At 39.2% G+C, this 22,335-nt stretch overlaps 1 protein-coding gene across 1 annotated transcript in view; it reads right to left on the reverse strand.

Moving 5' to 3' along the window:
* Positions 1 to 22,335, reverse strand: part of LOC135405164 (splicing regulatory glutamine/lysine-rich protein 1-like) — a 76,517-nt gene that overhangs the window by 42,057 nt on the left and 12,125 nt on the right. Inside the window, exons 3-7 of the mRNA XM_064639868.1 lie at positions 16,366 to 16,481; positions 13,020 to 13,184; positions 11,880 to 12,058; positions 11,169 to 11,299; positions 9,685 to 9,799 (exon numbers count right to left, since the gene is read on the reverse strand). Of these exons, the coding sequence (XP_064495938.1) occupies positions 9,685 to 9,799; positions 11,169 to 11,299; positions 11,880 to 12,058; positions 13,020 to 13,184; positions 16,366 to 16,481 (706 nt within the window). The remainder of the gene's footprint in view (positions 1 to 9,684; positions 9,800 to 11,168; positions 11,300 to 11,879; positions 12,059 to 13,019; positions 13,185 to 16,365; positions 16,482 to 22,335) is intronic.

A 22,335-nucleotide genomic window follows, 5' to 3' on the forward strand; every position in this document is an offset into this window, starting at 1 on the left:
TTGTTGTCCTTTGTAATACTAGCTTGTGATATGATAGAATCCCTGGCAATTAAACTAATCTGGTATGTGTACTCAGCACTGCCATCACCACCAGGAGCCATGTAATGGGAACTATTAATAAATACACCTTTTGCCTTTTCTCCTTGGAGAACCAACCTATGGGAGAGACATGTGGAGACATCTTCCCTTTCTCTTCTTGGCTAACCACAGCAGCATTTGAAAATTTTGGGATGTTGGAACCAGCCTATTGCTGGTCTTGGTCCTATTTCTAGGAATACTGAACGTGATTCAGATTCAGATCTAGTTAAGGTAAGGGTTATGCAACTATCTGTGGCTACTCCAAACCCGTGACAACCCATGGTGGTATCAGTTGTCCCTATACACAGGAAGAAATGGACACAAAAGTCAGCTCATTTAATAAAGGAGGATGAAGCCAGGGCCACCACAAGAACAGGAGGAAGAGTCAAAACAAGAGGTAACCCCTCGATCCCTATCCCTAAGTGAGCTGTGGAAGATACAAAGATTTCAGCCGTCATCCAGGTGAGCACATTACTACCTGGCTGCTCCAATTCTGGGATAACAGGGCTAGGAGTTTGGAATTAGAGGGTAGGGAAGCCAAGCAGCTGAGATCGCTTTCTAGGGAAAAAGGCATTGACAAGGTGATTGGAAGACAGACACAAATCCCAAGCCTCTGGAGGCAACTCCTGTCAAATGTGAAGGAAAGGTATCCCTTCAAGGAAAATGCTATATGTCACCCAGGCAAATGAACCACAGTGGAGAGAAGTATCCAGTACCTGAGGGAATTAGTCATGCTAGAGATGATTTATTATGACTTGAACAACATGCAGTTATCCACAGATCCAGACAAAGTCTAATGCACATGACCCATGTGGAGGAAAATTTCAGGAAGCGCAACATCATCATATACTAAACCATTGGCAACAAAGAGCTGGAGAGAAGAAGCACCACCAAAAGTGGATCAAGTGGCTCACCAACTCCGGGAATAGAAAGACGATAACTCTTCCACCCTCATCTTGACTGTGGAGAAACTGTCTGAAAACCGTCCCGGGAGTTCCAGAAATTCAGAGATGATATGTGCTACTCCCCACATGTACAGACCAGTGCCTCAGCTATTAACAGTAGGCATCCTTTTGCTCCAAGAGGGGGGATATAGAAGGTACACACCATGGGGCACCCTGTGGTTTTACCTGAGGGACCGTGGGGAGGACATGAGGAAAAAAGACGGAAAATCAACCTCAACCCTACAGGCACAAGTGTGGGAATTGCAGGGAAAAACAATCACAAATGGGGTGTAAAGAACTGACAGAAGCAGTACATGCTCTGCCATTGCCCGAACTGCAAGAAGCAAATTGTTTTGACTGTTCAAATGGCCGCGAGCCAGGGGGATGGCAGCACCTGCGCACAGTGCGTGTTGGATGTGCTGTTGCTGCATAGCTACCACCTGCCATAAGGCATGGCACCCCTGACCCTATATAAGCAAGTGCCAGAGATGTGCCCAGGGGGTAGAGATCGAAGACATGCTGTGAGATCAGAGGGCACGCTGCAGGGAAATTGAAGGTGGGAAATCCTGCCCCCTACACGCATCGCGGGGACACACCGCAGTCGCCACACTTGCAGAGCAGCTGTGGGACTTCCCCACACTTGCAGAGTGGCAGCGCAGCGGGAATTCCCCCACATTCCGGGGAGATTGTAAACACACAGAGCGGGGAAGAGGTTGGGGCCATGCCGCATAGACTAAGGTGGGAAACCCTGCCCCCAAACACACACTGCCTGGCATGTACAGCAGGCACACACACCGGTGTCCACACATGCCGCAGACACACAGGCTGCTGCCTGCACACAAGCCGTGCCCTGGCACTGCCTGCTCAGCACTGCGACCAGCTGGGCTGGACCCAGGACGCACCACGGGGCAGACACACGCTGCAAGAACTCTACTCACGCCACAGAGACAAAAGACCAGACTGGAGAACGACTCAACGGAGACTCCCCCCCATCATCAAGGACAAAATCCAGTGCTGAGTTCATGGTGGTGGTAAAGTCTTTTCTGTGCTTCTTATAGTTATTCTTTGGGCAGGTCCCCAGGCAGAGCAGAAGAGCTAATTTTACTCATGATCCTATGGAAAGGAATTCTAATCTGTCTCTGCAAGAAGTACGTTGAGGATCCTATGACCAGGACTAGACAGACCCTGCCTCCAGCTGGGTGGGGGAAAGGGACAAGCAAGTTTACTGGACTGTGTGGATCAGATGGCCTGGCACATCAGACACACAGGCATATAAGGCTCTAGTAGATACTGGTGCACAGTGTACTCTAATGCCATCAAGTTATGAAGGGGCAGAACCCATTTGTATTTCTGGAGTGACAAAGGGATCCCAACAGCTGACTGTATTGGAGGCTGAAATCAGCCTGACTGGGAATGAGTGGCAAAACCTGACTGGCCCAGAGGCTCCATGCAGCATCCTTGGCATAGACTACTTCAGGAAAGGGAACTGCCTTGGAGACAGAGGAAATTAAACAGCTGTCTTCCTTGCCCGGTCTCTTGGAGGACCCTTCCATTGTGGGGTTGATGAAGGTCGAGGTGTTGATTGCTACCACAAAGGTGCACCAACCAAGACTCCCTGTTTCCCATCCATAAGCTGATTTGTCAACTGGAGAGCCAAGGAGTGATCAGCAGAACCCACTCACCTTTTAGTAGCCCCAAATGGCCAGTGCAAAAGTCTAATGGAGAATGGAGGCTGACAGTAGACTATCGTGGCCTGAATGAAGTCATACAGCTGCTGATTGCCACTGTACCGAACATGTTGGAACTTCAATAGAAATTGGAATCAAAGGCAGCCAAGTGGTGCCACAATTGATATCATTAATGTGTTTTTCTCAATCGCTTTGGTGGCAGAGAGCAGCCCACAGTTTGCTTTCATGTGGAGGGACGTCCAGTACACCTGGAATTGACTGTCACAGGGGTGGAAACACAGCCCTACCACCTGCCATGGACTGATCCAGACTGCACTGGAACAGGGGGAAGCTCCAGAACACCTGCAATACATAGATGACATCATCACACGTGGAGCAATGAAACAGAAGAACTTTTTGAGAAAGGGAATAGTCCAAATCCTTCTGAAAACTGATTTTGCCATAAAATAAAGGAAGGTCAAAGGACCTGATAAGGAGACCCAGTTTTTAGGAATCAAAACACAGGATGGATCCCAATGAACATGATCAACAACATAACAGCAACGTCTCCACCAACTAACAAGAAAAAAACAACAAACTCTCTTAGGACTTGTGGGTTTTTGTAGAATATACATTCCAAATTACAGCCTGATTGTAAGCCATGTCTATCCAGAAGAATGATTTCAAATAGGGCCCTGAGCAATGAAAAGACTTTGAAAAAGTTAAAAAGGAGGTAGTTCACGCAGCGGCCATTGGGCCAGTCTGGACAGGGCAAGATGTAAAAAATGTGCTCTACACTGCAGCCAGGGAGAATGGCCCTACCTGGAGCCTCTGGCAGAAAGCACCAGGGGAGACTCAAGGTCAAACCCTAGGGTTTTGGAATTGGGGATACAGAGGATCTGAAGCCTGCTATACTCCAACTGAAAAGGAGATGCTGGCCATTTATGAAGGGTTCAAGCTGCTTTGGAGGTGATAGGTACTGAAGCACAGCTCCTCCTGGCACCCTGGTTACCCGTGTTGGGCTGGATGTTCAAAGGGAGGGTCTCTTCTACATATCATGCAACTGATGCTACATGGAGTAAGTGGGTTGTACTGATCACACAACGAGCTCAAATAGGAAACTCCAGCTGTACAGGAATCTTGGAAATGATCATGGACTGGTCAGAAGGCAAAGATTTTGGAATGTCACCAGAGGAGGAGGCCCCACTGTATAATAAATTACCAGAAAGTGAGAAGCAATATTCCTTGTTTACTGATGGGTCCTGTCGTATTATAGGAAAGCATCGGAGATGGAAAGCGGCTGCATGGAGTCCCCTATGACAAGTCACAGAAACTGCTGAAGGAGAAGGTGAATCGAGTCAGTTTGCTGAGGTGAAAGCCATCCAGTTGGCCTTAGACATTGCCGAATGAGAGAAATGGCCAACACTTTACACTGACTCATGGATGGTGGCAAATGTCCTGGGGGGTGGTTGCAGCAATGGAAGCAGAGTAAATGTCAGTGCAGAGATAATCCCATCTGGGCTGCTGCATTGTGGCAAGATATTGCTGTCCAGGTGGAGAACCTGGTTGTGAAGGTACATCATGTAGATGCTCATGTACCCAAGAGTAGGACCAATGAAGTACCTCAGAATAATAAACAGGTGAATCAAGCTGCTAAAAGTGAAGTAGCTTTGTGGGCCCATGACACCTCAGGCCATCGAGGAAGAGATGAGACAGATAGATGGGCTCATGACTGAGGGGTGGACCTAACCATGGACACTATCACCCAGGTTATCCATGAATGTGAAACATACCTTGTATTTAAGCAAGCCAAGTGGTTAAAGCCTCTCTGGTATGGAGGACGATGGCTGAAATATAAATATGAGGAGGCCTGGCAGATTGACTATATCTCATTCCCCCAAACCCGTGAACGCAAGAACCATGTGATTACAATGGTTGAAGAAACCACCTAATGGCTAGAAACATATTTCATGCTCCTTGCCACTACTCAGAATACTATCCTGGGCCTTGAAAAGCAAGTCTTATGGAGACTTGCACCCGAGGAAGAATTGAGGCAGACAATGGGACTCATTTCTTGAACAATCTCATAAACACTTGGGCCAAAGAACATGGCATTAAGTGGGTATATCACATTCCCAATCATGCACCAGCCTATAAAAAATTAAATGATACAACAGACTGTTAAGGAATACACTGAGAGCAATGGATGGTGGGACTTCCAAACATTGGGATACATATTTAGCAAAAGCCACCTGGTTAGTTAACACTGAGGGATCTGCCAATTGGGCTGGCCCTGCCCAATCAAAACCTTGATATACTATAGAAGAGGACAACGTTTCTGTAGTGCACATTAAAAATATGCTGGGGAAAATAGTCTGGGTTATTCCTGCCTCAGGCAAAGGCAAACCCATTCATGGGATTGCTTTTGCTCAAGGACCCGGGTGCACTTGTTGGGTAATGCAGGAGGATGAGGAAGTCCAGTGTGTGCCTCAAGGGGATTTGATTTTGGGTGAGAATAGCTGATCAATAAAATTGTATTATGCTAATTGCTATATAGTACTGTGTATTATCACTTCCATGATGGGTATATGCTCATCACCACACTACGCATCTCTCAACGCTCATCTCCACCACTCCAGATTTGGGGATGTGAATCTGACTCCCCTTTGATCACCACATTAATGAAGAATGAACTTTGATGAAACTGGAAAAGTGCAGCAGTGATGTAATCTGAACTGGCTTTTACATGTGACACCACCACACACCATCTTTCCTGCCCTGAAAGACAGATGGAACCCAAGGTCATGAACAAAATTAACTCGATGGACTTTTATAGACATGGTCCATAGACTAAGGGAACAATATCTGTGTGTATATCTATCAAAAGGCAGGAAAGGTGGTGGTATGTTAGAAAGTGTGGGACCTGGCATGATATAAATGGTGTGGAATAAGGGCTGGATACAGTCCTGGTTTCAGATGGGACAAAGTTAATTTTCTTCTTAGTAGCTGGTACAGTGCTGTGTTTTGGATTCAGTATGAGACTAATGTTGATAACCCACTGATGTTTCGGTTGTTGCTAAGTAGTGCTTACCCTAAGTCAAGGCCTTCTCAGTGTGTCATGCTCTGCTAGTGAGGAGGTGTACAATAAACCGTGGGGGAGCATAGCTGGGACAGCTGACCTGAACTGGTCAAAGGGGTATTCCATACCATGGAACATCATGCTCAGTATATAAACTGGGGAGAGTTGGCCATGAACCACCAATCACTGCTTAGGGACAGGCTGGACATTGGTCAGCAGGTGAGCAATTTTATTGTGCATCACTTGTTTTTCTTGGGTTCAACTCCTTTCTCTCCCTCTCCTTGTCATTACATTTTTTAATTATTGTTGATTTTGTTATTATTAGTAGTACATTTTACTTTTTTTTCTATTACTGAAAACTGTTTTTATCTCAGCCCATGAGCTTTATCTTTTTCTGATTCTCCTCCCCATCCCACCAGGGAGGAGCAAGGGGAAGTGAGTGACTACATGGTACTTAGTTCCTGGCTGGGGTTAAATCACAAAACAGCATATTCTCAAAACTGACAGTAACAGTGGTAAAATCATTTAAATATGTATATATATAATATAAATATATATGTAACTACCAACAATGGTTTAAAGCAGAGGTTTTCTGCAAGAAAAAAAAAATCCAAATTTATATTCTAAAAATCAATTTGATTTGCGTCAATACAAAATAGTACTGATTACTGCAGCATTACACAAAACAAAGACTGTTTTTCAGTTATGTCCTCAGAGAAGAGAAACAAGCAATAAAGAATTGAACAAATGATTCTTGCATTAAAAAGGTACCTAATGTTTTGATGTCATTATACAACATATACTGTGTAACACTATTACAAAACACAGGCACGTGGAAAATAAGGTGATTGCTGACAGCCAACATGGCTTCAGTAAGAGCAGATTGTGCCTGACAAATTTGGTGGCCTTTTATTGATGGGGTTACAGCAGTGGTGGATGAAGGAAGAGGAACTGATGTCATCAACCTGGACTTGTGCAAAGCATTTGACACTGTCCCTTGACATTGGCCTGCATGACATCCCTGTCTCTAAAAGGGAAAGTTGGATTTGACAATGTAGCAGGATGCTCTGCCTGGAATGCAGTAAAACAATGCCCTATTTTGCAAAGCTATCAGTGGTGGACTGAGATGGTGTGTCATGCTGCTTTGGTGTTGAATTATGCTAAAACCAGTCTGACTAATCAACCCCAAAGTTAAACATCCTGATAGTAAGGTAAAGGTGTGGCAGATATGGTAAAGTATCCTTATCTAAAAAATAATAAGCTGACACAGCTGGCCTGGGTACACATGACTGACAGTCAATCACTTTATACTGTAAAAGTCCAGTCCCACTTTTAAATGGCAGGTTCTTCTAACATACCCCTTCTTGGAGCGTGTGTGGAGATTCCTCCCTTGGATGGGGACACCCCTCAAGGTCACTCCTTGAGGCTGAGTGAAAGAGATTTGCCTACAGTCATTGGGTATGGTATGGGTGAGTAACATCAATCTCTACCTAATAACTGGGGTTTTTTGCTAGCTTTAATATAATTGCTTTAACATCATTGCTTTGATATAGTACACTATACTATACTAGTAGTTTTAGCTTCTATACTCTGTAGTTAAGAATTCTGATTAAGATCTTTTTGTCTAATCATTTATCATAATAAATCATTCATTTTTATATAAATATATCTGGTTTGCCATCCTTAATCCTGTGGGTCAAGTTGTACAAAGGTTCAATCACACCTCTATAATTCCTTAAGCTTAAACTGTTGACAAAGTCTGGGGCTAAGACTGGATTCAGCCACACCCAAGCTCCTCTCTGAAAAGGAGTTCAGAAAGCAAGGGGGTCCTTTCTGCACCTCATGACTCAACGGGAGGGCTTCTCTAATAAACTTTGTCTGAAGCTCCCACTCCACCCGCAACAGACAGATGGACCACTTGGTGGATAAGAAATTGGCTGGATGGTTGCACTCAGAGTTGCAGTCAACAGCTCGATGTCCAAGTGGAGAGCAGTGAAGTGTGGTGTTCCTCAGGGGTTGGTATTGGGACCAGTACTGTTTTATATCTTTGTTGGTGATATGGACAGTGGGATTAAGTGCACTCTCAGCAAGTCTGATGACATCACTAAGCCATGTGGTGCAGTCAACATGCTGGAGGGAAGGGATGCCATCCAGAGGGATCTTGACAGCTTGAGAGGTGGGCCTGTGCAAATGACATGAAGCTTAACAAGGCTAAATGCAAGGTCCTGCACCTGGCTTGGGGCAATCCAGAGCACAAGTACAGGCTGAGTGGAGAATGGATTGAGAGTAGCCCTGCAGAAAAGGACTTGGGGGTGTTGGTGGACAAGAAGCTTCATGTCTCGGCAATGTGCGCTTGCAACCCAGAAAGCCAACCATATAAAAAATAATCTGCATCAAAGGCTGCATCAAAAGAAGCGTGACCAGCAGGTCGAGGGAGGTGATTCTTCCCCTCCACTCTGCTCTTGTGAGACCCCACTTGGAGTACTGTGTACAGTTCTGGGGTCCCCAACATAAGAAAGACATAGACCTGTTGGAGCGAGTCCAGAGGAGGGCCATGAAGGTGATCAGAGGGCTGGAGCACCTCTCATATGAAGACAGGCTGAGCGAGTTGGGGCAGGGTTGTTCAGCCTGAAGAAGAGAAGGCTCCAGGGTGACCTTATTGCAGCCTTCCAGTACCTAAAAGGGGCCTACAAGAAGGCTGGAGAGGGATTTTTTACAAGGGCATGCAGTAATAGGACAAGGGGGAATGGCTTCAAGCTGAAAGAGGGTAGATTCGAATTAGGTATTAGGGAGAAATTCTTTACTGTGAGTGTAGTGAGGCACTGGAACAGGTTGCCTAGAGAAGTTGTGGATGCCCCATCCCTGGAAGTGTTCAAGGCCAGGCTGGATGGGGCTCTGAGCAACTTGGTCTCGTGGAAGGTGTCCCTGCCCATGGCAGGTGGGTTGGAACTAGATGATCTTTAAGGTCCCTTCCAACCCAAACCATTCTATGATTCAATGAAAACTGAAGCCTGCACACTTAGATCATGCTTGGTAGTATAGCTGATGTAGTATATTCCCTCTGGCCAGCTTTTCTGTATGTAAAAGAATTCTAGTTGCTGTGTTAAAAAACAATAGATGAAAGAATGCAATAGTGATGTTGCTGCAACACTGAAAACACTCACCTTTTTAAAGTGTAAACTATCGAATACACTAAGTTTATTTTCTTTTTGGTTTTTTTTTTCTTGACACTTAATGGAGTCAAATATCTTTAGATTGATTGTGTAAATGATCAAAAGACATTCCTGTCATTGTACCATTTCTTAATGGGTAAACTTTAAGGATGATATAGTAATTTTATTTCTCCTATATTTCAAAGCCTGTTTCACAACAAATTAGCAAAGCAAACAACCTCTGAAGAATTAAAAACTGCCTCTAAAGCCTTTTTCTTCTGGCTTTTAAAAAAAACAGCTTTATATTTACAGTACAGTACATAAAAATACAGCATTTGTTAACTAGATATTTAGAAGTTCAGGACAGCTTTCTACTAGCAAAATCAGCCAGCCTGTCTGTTCAGGGTATTAACAGTAAACTAATTGTTCCATCCACAAAACACAGATAGGTATTTCTTTTTAAAATACAAAGGTTACAAAATAAAATTATGCTACATGGCACAAAACGTACCATGAAACCATAAAAATTATTATGCTATATGACACAAAAAGTACCTTCTAGTGTGTTTTACCTGAAAACATGCAGCATGAAAGAGTATCTGTTCAGAGACAAAGTTCCTAGTTACTCTGATCTGGTCAGTTTAAGTTACTAATTTTCTCTACAGGGACACTTGTCTCATAACTCAGTAAGAAATCTCAGTAAGCACCACCCCTCAAAAAAACCACAGTATGAATTCTTAGTCCAAAATAATAAATATACCTACCTGTGTTTTGAGTGTGATCTTTTCCTTCTAGATCGGGATTTTGAGCTAGACCAGGATTCTGAACGAGAATGGGAACGAGATCGACCGCCTTTTCTTTCACTGCTCTTTCTAGACTCTTGAGAGGAAAAAAACACGTTGAAGTGTAAGTTCAGAACATTTAAAGATCCCAGTTAACAATCTGGCGCAAGTGGAATGTACCACACATATAGTGCAAAGGGCCTATGCTTTGCACATCTTCCTTCTTTGCAAATATCCTTAAGAAACATCCATGAAAACCATTGCACATACTCACTGAGTGCAGCCATCCTGCAGCAGTACACATAAACCAGATAACTATAAACAGCAGCTAGCTCTTTTAGGAATGGGATTTATGTTGCTGCCACAATGCACAATATTACAACACGTTCTCGAGTATATTATTTAATAACTACTTTCTTTTTAATAACCTCAGAAAAGCAGAGTAAATTTAGAGGGCAGAGTTTTCAAAACAAGCATAAAATGTAAATAATAATTAGTACTTTTTATACTTTTAAATATTCCAATGACTGTACAAATATTGAAGTTCTATTCCTCAAACACTGTTTTGGGGGAGGAAAGAAAGGAGAGCAGGGAGTAAAAAGTTTGATCCAAAGGCCAAGAAGTCAACAGAAAACTTACCAGTGATCTCTGCAGACTATGGTTCAGACTCTAAAAGATTATTTTTCTGCTGCTTAACACTGAGGAAATGTTAGAACTATTTTTCTCCCAACCCTCAAAAAAGACAGAAAATACTCTATTCCCTTCCCCCTAAAAAAAATAAAAGCTCAAGATCCTCTACTATCTCACCTACGTAAGTCAATGTCTGGGTTTCTTAGTAAGAAGAATGACAAAATCTTGCTGATGAAAAGAAAAAGGAGGATTTCAACTGCAAGTTTAACAAGTTGAGAATTTTTTATATTGTGGGTTTGCAATCAGTTAAAGTCAGTATAAATCAGCATTTAAATGTCTGTCTAACCACTTGAGCCACTGACACCTTCCTCCTTGACCTGACATTTCAGTGTTAACAGGGATCAGGGAACCAATCTGAGTGAAAAAAGTCTGTTACAATATGTTAAGTTTTATCCCAGATTCATTCTCTAATCCCATTTGCTATGAGGATACACACAGTCTTGAGGCAGTATGAAAAAGAGCATAGCACAGTGGCAAAATCAACCTGTCAAAAAAAAGCATAATACTGCTGCTTTCAGCAGCACACTAGCTCCCTCTGATCATGGAACTATGGCATTAATGGGTGCTAGAAGAGAAAAAAACCAAAATATAATGCATTTTTTTAAGTTTGTAAGTACTTTGAACTTTAAAAGCACCAACATTATTTTCTTTTGTTTTCCCCCACACATGTTGCTCACCTTTGAGTACCCTTTTCTCATGTTTTAAAGCTCTCTTAAAAGCATGTGTCAAGGTACACACAGAACATGTCTGTTAGGTAATGAACATAATATACCTACCTGGCTCAATAGCAGCAGATATGAAAGACTGGGCTTCCCTTACTCTCTTCATCACTTCTTCCAGTTCCTTGGCAGCAGCTTGTGGTGTCATTTCAGGAGGCTTCACTATTGCATTATTGGAGTGATTTATTCTAAATTAAGAAAAAATAAAACCTTGAACTTCCAAACTCTTGAAAAGGAAAAATGAAAAACAAATAAGAAAACACCTCAACTTCCATGTATGACTAAAAACTTCAAAGTTCAGCAAAACTACAGATTTTTCCTAACACTCATCTTTAATAAGTATCTGAAATCTCTTTTATTGCTTTCAAATCTTACGACTTTTAAATAATTGCAGCACAATATTTCTGTGTTATTTTTAGTAGAAGTCTAGAAATCTATTTCAGATCAAATTTCTACATCAATGCCTACTAATTACATACACATCATATATAAAGCTTAATTAGTACAAAGGACTTTGCATATTCTCTCACTGTTATGGCTTTCACTAATTCAAGATTAGATTTTACTCAATGCCATCCATATTCTTCTTGGAAAAAGTTATATCCAAACTTGAAATTTGAGTTCATAAAAGCGTTCTAGTTTACTAACAATAGGCCCTTATATTGAAAAGATATTAATCACAGCAGTTTCCTTCACATCAGAGTCATAAATGTATAAAGATAGTAAGAAATCTCTCATTCAAATTCATATAGATAATTAATTTCTTACTTCAGTGGCCTGTCTCCAAACATAACTCCATTAAAGGCAAGAGCTCGAGGTACAGAATTTTGGTCTGCAAATTCCACAAAAGCAAATCGTGTTGGTTGTGTCTCATCACCTGCCATTCGCACAAATTTGACTTCTCCAACTTGCTTAAAAAATTCAAGCAGCTGATCTGCTGTTGTAGTCTAGAAAGAGTCAAAGAACTCAGCTGAAGTAAAATATATAATGAAAACCACTTATCCAACATATCAGATGATTTAAGCGCTACAAATTTTGGAAAGATATCTCATCATTATTACACAGGTAACATGAATTTGGTAATGTTACATTTTAAGAAAGGTATTTTTTTCTTCCATTAATCTAAAAAATATACTACAATTTAAAATAGTGCAACCATGAGCCCTGAAGTCCTACATCTAGGTTAAAAAAGTACTTGTACAGGATTTTTCACTTTTCATACAACTTATTTGAAATAACTGATCAATTAAAAAAAATCCAAACAATATTACAAGACTTCACTTTTATCTGTTTTTCTACTAGTTTCAAGCTTGTTTTATTTCATTGCGTACTTTTATACTCTAGTAGCTACTTTGGCAGTCAAAAAACCCGAAAATTAAATACTTCTATTTCCATCAGTCAAAAGCAAATTGTTTTTCAATTCATTCAATCAATTGCTGAAAAAAAACATATTCCTGACAGACCTAACTTTCCTGTCAGAGCAACTTTAATGTATTTATGCTAATTTTGCAACTTCAACTAGGTCAAATCATTTCTTCTTAGTGTACTTAAGCAACTGCACAGTGTTGTGGGGGACAGCTACCATGCTCTCACAAATTCTGGGGCATTGTTCAGCTAATATAACCCAGCTGGACATTTGATCAACACACACAATCATAAGTATGTTTCTTGAATTCAGCTACAGCGTGATTTCTATGGTTTCCTGCTAGAATGAATTCCACAGTCTGGTCTTATCTGATTGGCAAAAGGACATCGAAGAATTTGAAATATCTCTAGTAACCAAAAAGAGTATTTTTGTTTAAATTTCTATTGGCATCAACTAATGAAAACTCTTAAAATGCAAGATTTTAATTCACAAATTCCAATTCTGCTTCCATTATTATTGCCAACAAAAACCAAAAAAGCTACCTGTGAATTCAAGTTTCCAACATAGACTGTTCTTCTAATTTCATCAATTTTGGATGGGTCAACATTCCCCATAATAGGTGGTTGTGGTATTTCTCCCAGTGTTGTAATGTTAGGGTCCAATGCTGCTGCTGGTATAGCCCCCAAAGTGCCAAGTGAAACACCAAGCTGGGAAATATAAAAATAGGATGTGTTTTGCAACCAAGCATTGGAAGGAGACACTTCACCTTTTAAATACTTGCCTGACTTGTGCATTTCTGTAAAAATAAATCTAATTAATATAGGTAAGATTTTAAACTGTAAGGTCCCAGAATGGGGAATTGAAATTTCTCCTGGGGAATATTATAAAAAATCACTTAAAAATGACTACTAAATTGGTCGGCTGAGTTCCTGGTTTGAATTTTATTTTCTCCACCCAAAAAAGCAACTGCCTTTCCAGCAAACAAAGCCACCAATAGTTTTTTTTATGTAACAAAACTACTCTCTTTACTTGAAATCATCTTTTTGTTATTGAACAGAGGGTTATACAGCTTGACTTCCTCTTTGATATTCTAAAATTCACAGAATATTTATTAAATATGTATATAAAAACAAAGTGAATTTACCTTAGATGGTTAATTTAGAAACAAATGTCTCTAAACACCACTATTACACTGTGGTGGGTTGACCTTGGTTGGGCACCAGGTACCCACCCAGCCGCTCTATCACTCCCCTTCCCAGCCAGACAGGGGAGAGAGTAAGATGGAAAACAACTCGTGGGTTGGGATAAGGCAGTTTATTAAAGCAAAAGCAAAGCAAAAAGATAACACGGTTTATTCTCTACTTCCCATGAGCAGTGATGGTCGGCCACTTCCAAGAAGCAGGGCTTCAGCATGCATAACAGTTCCTCAGCAGGCAGCCATTGGAGACAATGAATGCCTGCCTTCCTGCTCCTTGCCTTAGCTTTTATATCTGAGCTGATGTCATATGGTATGGAATATCCTTTTGGTCAGTTCAGGTCAGCTGGTCTACTTGTGTCCCCTCCCAGGATCTTGCCCTTGATTGAGGAAGGAATGTTACAGCGGTGATGCTGTGCTCAGCAGTAGCCAAAACACCGGTGTGTTATCAACACCTTTCTAGCTACCAATGCAAAGCACAGCACTGTGAGGGCTGCTATGGGGAAATGAACTCTAGCTCAGCCAGACCCAATACATACACCAGTCCTGTTTAATATCTTTATCAATGCTCTGGATGAGGGGATGAAGTGCACCCTCAGCAAGTTTGCAGATAACACCAAGATGGGTGGGAGTGTTGATCTGCTTGAGGGCAGGAAGGCTCTACAGAGGGATCTGGACAGGCTGGATCAATGGGCTGAGGCCAATTGTATGAGATTCAACAAGGCTAAATACCAGGTTCTACAATTGGGTCACAACAACCCCATGCAACACTACAGGCTTGGGAAAGAGTGGCTGGAAAGCTGCCTGGCAGAAAAGGACCTGGGGGTGCTGGTTGACAGACAGCTGAACGTGAGCCAGCAGTGTGCCCAGGTGGCCAAGAATGCCAATGCCATCCTGGCTTGTATCAGAAATAGTGTGGCCAGCAGGACTAGGGAAGTGATTGTCCCCCTGTACTTGGCACTGGTGAGGCCACACTTCAAATACTGTGTTCAGTTTTGGGTCCCTCACTACAAGACACTGAGATGCTGGAGTACATCCATAGAGCAATAAAGCTGGTGAAAGGTCTGGAGCACAAGTCTTATGAGGAGTGGCTGAGGGAGCTGGGGTTGTTTAGCTTGAAGAAAAGGAGGCTCAGGGGAGCCCTAATCTTTCTCTACAACTACTTGAAAGGAGGTTGTAGCAAGGAGGGTGTCAGTCCCTTCTCTCAAGTAACAAGTGATAGGATGAGAGGAAATGGCCTCAAGTTGCACCAGGGGAGGTTTAGATTGGATATTAGGAAAAATTTCTTCACCAAATGGTTGTCAAGCATTGGAACAGACTGCCCAGGGAAGTGGTTGAGTCACCATTTGTGGAGGTATTTAAAAGACATGTAGATATGGCACTTCAGGACATGGTTTAGTGGTGGACTTGGCAGTGTTAGGATTACAGTTGAACTCAATGATCTTAAAGGTCTTTTCTAATCTAAATTATTCCATGATTATTTATGGTTCATTAGCAGCAATTATGCAGTGGAAACATGAGTAAGCACATTTTTTTAATGAAATGCCTAAACTATTACTTCACATATCAATGAAAGCAGTATCATATATTTTAAGACAAAAAAAGCCAACATTCTTGTAAACTAAAAATTATTTTCAAAGTCATCCAATGTCTCTCATACAATGACAGTTATGAACCATAAACAGAATTAGTCTAAACCTCTAACTGGTGATTTTGGGTACATTGTTTCATTATAAAAGTTGCACTCTTTAAAACAGCTCTTGGAGCACAAGCTTCAAAAGATACTGATGTTTGTGCAGGTTTTTAAAATAATGCAGAAGAAATCAAACTTGATTAAAGCAATGTTTTTATGGAAGGAAGGAAAGAAGGAAGACTAATATATTCATTTCTTTTAGGATGTTGATCAGTATCAGCTAAGAATATGAGAGTGGGAATAATGTTTCTGGTCATGGAGACAGATGAGGAATCATTTAAGTACAGAAAGGTTTGAGAATCTGCAGGACGCCCTTGAGTCAAAAATCCAGGATGGTACCAGTAACATCAATACACACGTTACTGCAATATGTTTGGAAGACTGAGGACTTTCATCTTCAAATAACATGGAGTTAGTGACATTAAGCCCAATTTTTTGATGTAGGATTTACTATTTCCAGAATTCTCACGGATTAGGGCACAGCAGCTTGCTGATGTCAAGAAAGGCTTACAGAGGCAAAATTGAGCAGAAGCAGCAGCAGTTAGCTCCTATGCTTTTTGCAGTGAAAACATTGTTAGGCTAACAGTCAAAAACCATGTCATAGAGATATCAAGGAAAAGCATCCTATTGTAGCATTTTAATATTATGAAGAATTCTGTCAATTCAACTATGATGTTTTAACAGTTTATTAGGAGGTGGATAGCATTGCCAGTGGAACAAATTAATGGGTGTAGGGAAGGGACAATTAAAATGAACAAAATCAAACCCAGTATTTACCCACTATTTTGCATAACAAGAATCTGAAAGAAACACCCAGGAAAGGTAGTGCATGGACATCTTGTGATCTACCCTCAAAAGAGGCACCACAGCTAAATCCTCACTGATTGAGCATATAAGAGGACAATGTCCACAGATCAGATAGTTCTTGTTCTCTGAACACAGAAAGGCTACCGAGTATAAAGTAAAACCAGAAATCAAATAGGGACTGAATTTTACTTACTGTAGTCAAAGGGGTTGGTGTAGGTATAGGAAGCAACCCTGCACCAGGCATCAGGCTTGCCATAGTAGGAGCAGGCGCCAATAGAGAAAGGGCTTTGGCTTCATCTGGGATTTTACCTGAAGAAGCAAATGAAAGCGTTACACAGAGTTGGAACACTACATAGATGTTACTCTTTCTATGATTTTACAATTACCCTTGCATTTAAAAAAATAAATAAGAATGAATCTATGTACCAGATCCTTACAAAGAAACAAATACAAATTTAAGTTTTTCCTTTTACCCTGCTCTACTAGGAAAAACAAAAGTGAGCAAAACTTCAAAGACTAGCAATCTTATTAATGGATTATTATTTTAAAAATTGAATAATGTACACAATTATTTAACACTTGGAGCTATGGGTCACCTGTACTGGAAACTTAATGTTCATGAACCAAACGATATCAAGCATGGACGCTTTCCCAGGGCGGTGTTTTCATGGTGATCGAAAGTTGTTTTACACATGACAACCGTTCGTGTTGGCTGCATCACTAATAGCACACAGAACATTAGATACAGAAAAGAAGAACATTTTTTAAAGTTTAATCCCCAAAAATGGCAAATAACCAAATCAGTTTAAAAAAAAAAGGAACAAAGTATGTGCTAACTGAAATTAGCGCGCTTTTTCACCCTCTGATGTTACCTACTTTTGATGTAAAAATAAATAAAAATAAAATAAAAGCTACTGTGACTCCACACAAGACATACTACAAGTGAAGTTGGGAGTGGAGAAAGGGAGGGCAGAAAAATTCAGATTCGTACTGTCTTACATTCTAGGTCACCTCAGTTTATCTGAAAATTTGATAAATTAGCTTTAAATTTAATGAAATTGAAGAAAATCATAACTGATCAGCTAAGCAAGCTATATTTTCCTATAATATGTATTTCCTACTATGTCAACCATATTATATTTTCCCTGTCATGCTAAAGTTTAAGCAACATCTAATCTGTACTAAACACAGGTTTCATTCAGTCAGTTACAATTAGACTGCTAAATAAATAATAAAAAATCTTCAAAAATCAAAAGATGTAACAGTTAATTACAAATGCAATTAAATGTATGTTTTAAATTTGAAATGCAAAGGGATTTAAACTGGTACAAACATTAAATATTGAACTGAAAAAGTACAGAAAGAAAGTTCTAATTATGCTAGGTATCTATGATTTATTCAAAATTACTGGAGTAACTATATATGCTATCCAACTGAGCCCTTTGGTTATTACCCCATGTACTTTAATAAGGTAAATGCTTTTATTTAAACAATGTTTTAAAAGTCAAGGTATATACAAATACTGTGCCAGTGGCTTTTACTGCTTTGGTTCAAACTGTATATATTTTAACTATAAAACCCCTAACGTCAGGATTTAAAAACTAATACAAATAGTGTTATAAAAACCCAAAATATAATACTATTTTAAAAACATTGCAATTTTAGCTATATGAGTGAATGATACTACTTAAAAAAAAAAAAAGACAAAAGTTGAAAACCTGTTCTACAGATCTGCAGCAAGGACTCGGTTAGAGTTGGAGAGGACCAAAGGACAAAACAAATATAAATGAAAATTAATTTATATGTAGCATGAATGGAATAGAAAAGATAAAATAACAGTACTCTTTTTTTTCTTACACCTTCTATTTAGATTTATTTTATTTATGTTAAGTTTTGAGGCACCTTGCTCCTTAAGATGTAACAAACCACTTTGTTTTGCTATATAAAGAAGAAAAATAGGAAAATTATTAACACTTAAGAATTATGTCTTCCAGGGCTTTTATAAAAACATGCATAAATCTGAGTCATCATCATAATGTTGAGCACTCTTTACAGGTCTCATTTTGAAGTCAGACATGCAATGAGAGGTGTATCTGATTTGCCAGACTGCTCATGAGAATCAGGTACCTTGCCTCATATTGTGCCTACTATGTAGCTAACTAACAGGCTTCCAAATATAAAGTTCAAATGATTGCTGAGCCAGCATCTTGCAATTAACTGGATACTCATATAGGTTTCTACAGGATCAAGACATGGTTCAAGTAAATTCAGTGGCAGAAATAGCACCTAAAGTGGGTACATCTGCATCCTAATTTAGATCCTTGGTCAATAGTGTACATAAGCATATGCCTAACTTAAGTACGCACTTACATACAGCCAATTCAATACACACTTAACCAGATAAACCTAAGAGATGCTTAAGACATTTAGTCCTTTTAAATAGGAACTGAGTTATGCATATAACTAAACAGACAGGGAGTGAAGTTCAGAAAGGTACTTAAATACAATTCTAAACTTTAAGCATATGAGTCATCTTACTGAAATAATTGGAATTATTCATTTGCTCAAACATTTCTGAAGGAATCAATTGAACAATTTCAGTTAAATAAACTATTATAGTTCAAAAAATGAATAACATACATGTTAGCAGCATTATTTCCAGAATACTTTGGTCCCTCAACAATGTAACGTTTAATTTTAAATACAAAATCTCGTTGGTCAGTTCCGTGACGCAAAGATCTGTTTAATTATTTTATTCAAAAATGAAGAAGGGTCTATTTCTATAGACAAAGCCCTGAAAATTGGCCTGTATTTTCAGAGATGCTGTCTTTTCAAAAGATCCCCCTTCTAGATTTTAAGGTTTTAAGATCAGGTCATACTTTTTAACAATTCTATAGAAAATAAACTGTTGTGGGGAAAAAAAAAAACAAACCTGAAATACCTTGCAAATTTACTTCCCTGTTCTTTAGACAGTTTTGAAAAACAAATTAATATGTAAGGCCAAATAACCTCACGAGTTACAGCCTTTAAGTTTTGGAGTGTTATCTCCATTTATTTATTTATAAAAGAGATACAAGCCCAGAAAAATACAACAAAATATGAGGGTAATGACATAACAAATTAGGACGCTTTAGTTTAAGAATAACTGTTTTGGCTTTTAAACTCATGGTATTTAAAAGCTGAATGGAAATGAGGCAAAGATATTTATTTTCTAATAAGGGAAACAGACAAAATAAATATGCCACATATATACCACATCCTTAGAAATATTTCTTTGAAGCTTATGAGTGTTTAGTAAATTACAGATTCTACGTTCATTATTTATTTATTAATTTATTCTTCACTTATGCAACGGAATCTGGAAGCAAACGTAGATTAGCTCTGTATTAACTAGAGATACCTTATGCTTCTTCAGAAATATACAGATTTCCTAAGTGTTTAGGAGTCCTAGTCAACCTAGTCCATACCAGAATCCATTTTGCTAAATGCTGAACAGAACTACCTGTGTTAAGCAGGTACTAATCACAGTATTTTTATCGCTCTCCATGTGCGCAGAAATTAATTTCTTACTCTTTATACTGAAACTACATGGTTAATCCTCCCTTCCCCTCAAAACTGCTTCAAAAATACCAAAGTATGTTTCTTTTTAAAATACTTTCTTCTCACATCTACTTGAAAGAAAAGTAAAGGAGTTGTTATTTTTCTACTATTTTAAATCAATGGAAAATGCACACTTATAAATAAAATGTGTGATTCAATTCATGATTCTTATTGGATTTAGCAGCAGAGATTAAAGAGGTTACTGGTAATTACCTCAACTGGCACAGCTAAATCCAACAGAGATCACAAAGCTCTTCCCAGCTGCATTTCACAGCCCAGTGCATTACAAGAGTGAAGCCAATGCAGCTGGCTGGGAAGAGCAACGTCTGAGGACTAGACACACCACCTGGTCCAGAACTTCTCTTTCAGGGCTTCCGTTTCACAAGAACAAACATCATTTAGGGATGAGAACCTTCGCAACCACTCCAGCATGGACTGCCAGGGCTTCTGAGATTGTGAGATACTTTTTTTTAAACTCTTCTTGAAATAAAGACCACTGAAATAACGAGCATGTAAAAGTGCAATACAGACATACATATACACACACAAAACTTTTCAATCTTCCCATGAATAACAGTGTTGAAAGACAATGTGCCTCACAATACATTCCAACCAAAATCTCAGGCTGCATTTGTACTTATGAGTGGTAAACAGGTTTTTATAAAAATTACAAAAACAAAAGGATGAAATCTTACTGCCACTGACCTCACTGGAGGAAGGTTTCATCAGAAGCAAACAAATATTTCATGACATTCAGCACTCATGAAAGTTCAATATCAGAAATAATTATTTTAAACTCTTCATATTAGATATAAATAGAAAGCCTTCTTTTAAACAGATCATGCAACCTAAAAGTACTCTGCTGAGAAGAAAAATAGCAGAGAAAAATCAAGATTTTACTTTGTAAAGTTAATTTCTCCAGAAAGTTTCAACTTTCCTCTTCCAAGATAAGCTCACAAAGCATAACATAGGAAAGAACGCATCTTAAAACTGATATATTTTTCCCTATTCCAGTCTGAAACAATGTGCTCATCTGTTGAATTTAGATGTTTAAATGTATTCCAACCCAAATTTATCCATCATTCACAGCATAAAATTTAATCATATCCTAAATTCTGTGTATACCATCCACAAGCAGCTTCAGGTCAACTTCAAAATGAAACACTGTGAACCCTTTACAAAACATTTTTTCAGAACTGAATTACCAGTTCACAAGTACAAGAGTAAGAGATTTAACAGAACAAAACAAAAAGCAAAAAATAAAAATAAAATAAACAAAGGAAAGAAAGCAAAATAAAAACAGAGACAGGGCGTCCATCTTCAGCAGGCCAGACTTCGATCTCATTTCCCCCATGAAGATTTCACTTGGCGTCAGGTTTAGTGGCATGGCAAACAATGCCTAACTCAGGCAAGTGTAACAGGTCTGCCTTGGCCAGTCTAGTCATCTAATAATGCACAAATATCACACAGAGAAAACATACAAAACCAAATTAATAGTCAAAATCCATCTACTAGACAATGTGGACATAAAATTTAGAATTATTAGGGTGGTATCTCTGTTTATCTTTCAACCTTTGTGTTCTCTAAGTATACTGTTTAAAGAAAAACCTAATGATACACACAAAAGAAAGTTGTATTTTGACAATGTGATAATGTTAATTCATTTACAATTATATTTTTGTTAAATTGTTTATTAAATGTCACAAAAATAACATTGTTTTCATTGTGCAGTGATTCCTTCCTTGTACTTTTAATTTAGCACTGTTTAAATACACTCCAAATTTCAGATTTTATTGTTTTTTAAAACCAAGTTTTCATAGTTGCATTTTACCCCTCCTATATGTTTGATTCAGCACATGAAAGGTTTTATTGCTGGCACTGTTGGCCATGGATATAATTTAACCTTCCAGTAGAATATATAGCCATCGTTACTTTTAAAGCCCATGATACGCTCTACTGACTCCATTAACAACTATACATAGTGAATAAAAAATGTTGCACTATGGTCTCGAAAGCCATGCTTATCCCACAGAATAAAGTTTTCAGAAAGTTAAACCTATATGAATTCACATCTTTACAAATTAAAAGTAGTGATTCTGTTAGAAAGTTACATGGAGACAGCATTATGATTTGAAAAAAAATTTGACCTCACAACCCAATCACTTGTTCACCTAATTATGTCTAAATCTCCAGAATGGTCTAGAATGGTGACAATTTTTCTGTAATACATTTTCTGAGAAATGCCTAATAAGTCAGCTACAAACAGGGCTGGAACAAGATTTCTCAGAACTTTGATTTTATTCTCCTTCCACTCATTGTCTACCATCAAGAGACACAGGAAAATGTAGCTTTACCTGCCTGTTGCCATATCACATTAGGCAGTGATATCATTGCAAGAAAAACACCAGGAAGTGTTGTTCATTCATTAGGCAGCAATCTTTCCTCTCTGACAGTACTGAACCAGTGTTACGGTCTTTTTAATGAAACGTAAAACTAAGATCCTGAAGAATTTGCAGTCAATTACTGAAGGGTAATTTTTCAATTATTAGGACTCTGTCCTGAT

The sequence above is a fragment of the Pseudopipra pipra genome, chromosome W (assembly GCF_036250125.1).
Source record: "Pseudopipra pipra isolate bDixPip1 chromosome W, bDixPip1.hap1, whole genome shotgun sequence".
NCBI classification, from domain to species: domain Eukaryota; kingdom Metazoa; phylum Chordata; class Aves; order Passeriformes; family Pipridae; genus Pseudopipra; species Pseudopipra pipra.